General features: G+C 46.6%; 1 protein-coding gene and 1 pseudogene across 2 annotated transcripts in view; both read right to left on the bottom strand.

Moving 5' to 3' along the window:
* ms4a15 (membrane-spanning 4-domains subfamily A member 15) overlaps nucleotides 1-3720 on the bottom strand; it is a 38470-nt gene that overhangs the window by 5850 nt on the left and 28900 nt on the right. For both annotated transcript variants that reach the window (XM_015401717.1, XM_015401718.1), the window contains exon 2: nucleotides 1230-1424. In XM_015401717.1, the coding sequence (XP_015257203.1) occupies nucleotides 1230-1406 (177 nt within the window). In that variant the 5' untranslated portion in view covers nucleotides 1407-1424. The remainder of the gene's footprint in view (nucleotides 1-1229; nucleotides 1425-3720) is intronic.
* Nucleotides 2108-3720, bottom strand: part of LOC107102409 — a 9997-nt pseudogene continuing 8384 nt past the window's right edge.

The raw sequence follows: 3720 nt of genomic DNA, 5'->3' as shown, positions 1-3720 counted from the left end.
CCTCTCTATTTCCTTCCGCCCTGGCTTTCGGAACGTCAAATGTGCTTTCACGGCAGTTTGCCTCGGATGAATCTGAAGAGACTGCTGCTCCCATTCTGCCTCCTAGCTGCTCAGTTGCTGCAGTAACCTGGGAGATTGAAGATCTTGTTAAGCAGGCCCAAATATCTGAACCTGACCCCGGTACCGGACCACCCAACAAAATTTATGTTCCTTCCTCCATTCGTGCTCGTGTGATAAACTGGCTTCACACCTCTTAAGTTTTGTTGCCCATCCAGGAATCAGCCGAACTGTGGCCCACATCAGTCGACGTTTTTGGTGGCCCTCCTTATTGAAGGATGTTAAGAAGTTTGCCTTGGCCTGCCCCACCTGCGCTCGTAACAAGCCCTCTCATCAACCCTCCCAAGGCCTGCCTTCTTGTTCCTCTGAGAAATCTCCCTACAGCTATGCAAATAGCCCAGCTTCTGGTCAAGCATGTTTTTTGTCTCCATGGACTCCCACAGGACATTCTATCTGACCACGGCCCGCAGTTCATCTCCCAGGTATGGAGACGTTTTTATTCGGCTCTAGGTGCCAAGGTCTCTCTCACTTCAGGTTACCACCCCCAATCCAATGGCCAGGTGGAGCGTATGAAGAGTTGGAAGCCAGCCTTAGATGTCTCACAGCTACTGATCCCTCTGAGTGGAGTCAATTCCTTCCATGGGTAGAATACACCCACAGCACTAGCATCACCTCTGGCAATGGACTATTCCCTTCCGAGGCGTCGATTGGGTACCAGCCACCCCTCTTTCTGGACAAAGAGGCAGCCATCGCCGTACCCTCCATTCAGCACCACATCTGCCGTTGACGGCTCTGGGAAGGACCTCTGAGCAAAACCAGAGATGGGCCAATCGCAGGAGGAGGGTTGCCCCTTCCTATCCTTTAGTAGGGTAGAGCAGTAAAGCTTCTGACCTTAACATTACTTTTACTTTTATAATTTAAGTAGTTTTAAAAACTGTACTTTTACTCTTTTACTGTAATAAAAAGCTGAAGTCGATCCTCTAACTTTTACAAAAGCAGGATTTATACTTCTACTGTAGTAACACACATGGATACTTTTAACACCCCTCCCTGGTGTTCTTCTCTATGAAGTGCAGTAAAACTCTGAGCCCTCTATATCCCATTTCTTACAAACTCTGAAATTAAACATTCTTTAAAAACAGTTAAATTTAGACTTTAGATTTGCAGCTCACCCCGAGCACAGACAGAGACTTCCTCTGGGTTGTCCTCAGCTTCTGGGACACGGAGCAGCACACCGGGCTGTAGCACAGGCTCTTCAGGATCTGACACAGAGGAGGCCAGGGGCTATCAGGGTCAGAGGTCAGGGTGAACACAGTCACCCCGTCGGTCTTGCTAATGGTCACAGACATCTTTTCTGCTCCTGGAAACTATAGATGGCACAAACATTTTAGATAAGCATCATCATTAAAAACATGTTGAATGACATAAATGTGTTATAAAAAAGTGTTAATAGCTCTTCAATGTTTCTGCTTTTCTGACTTTATATTTTGAACACAAATATGCTCTAGTTTTTATGAAAATTAAAGATAGATAACAAAGCAAAATAGTGCATTAAAGTCAACCAAGGTGGCCTTACAAATAAAGCTGGAAAGATTCAAAACATATTTATACATTTAAACCTTTTTAGGGCAAGTAACCATTTTTGATCACTTACATATCCCTTATAAATGGAGCCCCTCCCATCCCTGAGTGAAATCTAAAAGCACAAGATCTATATCCAGCCATTAAGCAAAGATCCTGCAACATGACTGTCAACATATTCTCATTATGAGTGTGTGTGAAATCGTACGAAAAGTTATGCACACTATTTCGTTCGTTTTTGGACGTTTATCCTCAAAAAACCACATCAGTGCGCATGCGCTGGCAGACAGAAAAGAAAAGCAGATCTGCGGACGGACGTGAAAATGGGAAAAACAGTGCAATCATCACTTATTCATGTCTCTAACTACGTTGCTTGCTGTTTTATATCTTAGGGTTAGGGTCAGGGTTAGGGCTAATTGTAATTTATATTCTATATTCGTAATTGGTGCGTCAGATGCGCATGCGCATACGACGAAAAAAACGTCCAAAACGTACGAAATTACGGTGCATAACTTTTCGTACGATTTCACACGCACTCATAACGAAAATAGGTTGTGACTGTGCATCTTATTTTGGCATTTGACCAATTAGATGAGCCCTTAAATGATTTATTACCTACTGGAAATTAAGTCAAGAAAAAAGGTAAAAAGCTAATTGAAAAGTTAAAGATAAAGCTAAAAAGATAATAAGCCTAGTTAACAATTATATTTTGGTTTATAAACTAAAAAACTGTAAGTGGCAGTATCAACATTAATGTCTCTAGGGTAATGCTGGATCATTAAAAATGTTTTCCTTTCATTCTCAGAGTCTTTCTAATGAATTTCTTATAGAAGCTATTTTGTTATTTGTCGGGCAGGTTGGCGTTTCTTGTTATTACAGTGACATTAATTTTTGCCATCAAAATATCCATATTTTTTTAATGTGCTTTGTACATACATCAACTAGTGATGCAACCTGGACACATCATCAGTGATATTACCTGGTATCATAGAGTGTTTCGGGTCTTTCAAACATCATACACTCTCCTCCAGGCGACCCAGCCAGGGTTGATCAGTCCCCAGCTTGTGTCCAGGTAGCGCTACCCTACCCACGGATCTCCTCTCCTGATCCACAACCACTGCGAGGCAACCTCTGCTGCCTCTGTGGCCTCCTTGATGGCCCTTCGCTTGCTGGCCCCTGTGATGCCCAGCATGCTGTACACCCTGCAGCAGGACTGGCCAGCAAACCCTCTGCATCCCACCTCAATGGGCTTGCACCTTGCTCGCCACCCATTGAGCCGACACTGCTCCACCAGATCGCTGTACTTAGCCTTCTTTCACTCGTTGGCCTCCTCGATTCGGTCTTCCCAGAGGACCGTGAGCTCCAGAAGCACAACCTGCTTCCATGTTGCTGAGGTCAGCACCACGTCTGGCTTTAGTGATGTTATGGCCACATTTTCTGGGAACTTCAGTTGTTTCCCCAAGTCTGCCATCAGCTCCCAATCCTGTGCCATTGTGAGCAGGCCAGAGGAAGAGACCCTGGCAACAGCTGGTGGTCCTTCTCCAGCTCTGATGAAGGAGATAGTCTTCTTCACTGGGCGGAGGCACTTGCAGTGGGCTATTCCACAGCAGATGGTGTTCGCTATGGCCTTCAAGACCTGGTCATGACGCCAGCGATAGCGCCCCTCACTCAGGCTCCTCGGACAGCAGCTCAAGACGTGCTCCAGGGTCCCTCTCTTCTGGCACAGGGCACACGCTAGTGACTCCACCTTCCCCCAACAGAACAGGTTAGACGGGCTTGGCAATACGTCATATACAGCCTGCATCAGGAATTTTATGCGCTGGGGCTCGGCTTTCCACAGCTCAGTCCACGTGACTTTGCGCTCTGCTGCTTGCTCCCATCGCGTCCAGGCTACCTGCTGCCGCATTCCAAGCACCCTGCCGGACCGCTCTTCTTCCACTGCTGCCCGCACTTCTTCCTGGAGCAGTGTTCTCCTCCTCTTCTCTTTTGCCTTCCCGCAGCAAGGTGTTGTGCTGCTACCAAGGCCTGCTCTTCCCCGAGCCACTGCCCCCACCAGAGTCCTGTGCCGCAGCCATGACTCCG

This window comes from Cyprinodon variegatus, unplaced genomic scaffold, assembly GCF_000732505.1.
Source record: "Cyprinodon variegatus isolate N-32 unplaced genomic scaffold, C_variegatus-1.0 Scaffold1251, whole genome shotgun sequence".
NCBI lineage: Eukaryota > Metazoa > Chordata > Actinopteri > Cyprinodontiformes > Cyprinodontidae > Cyprinodon > Cyprinodon variegatus.
Note: the sequence above shows the minus strand (reverse complement) of the source record. Positions and strands in the feature narration are given on the sequence as shown.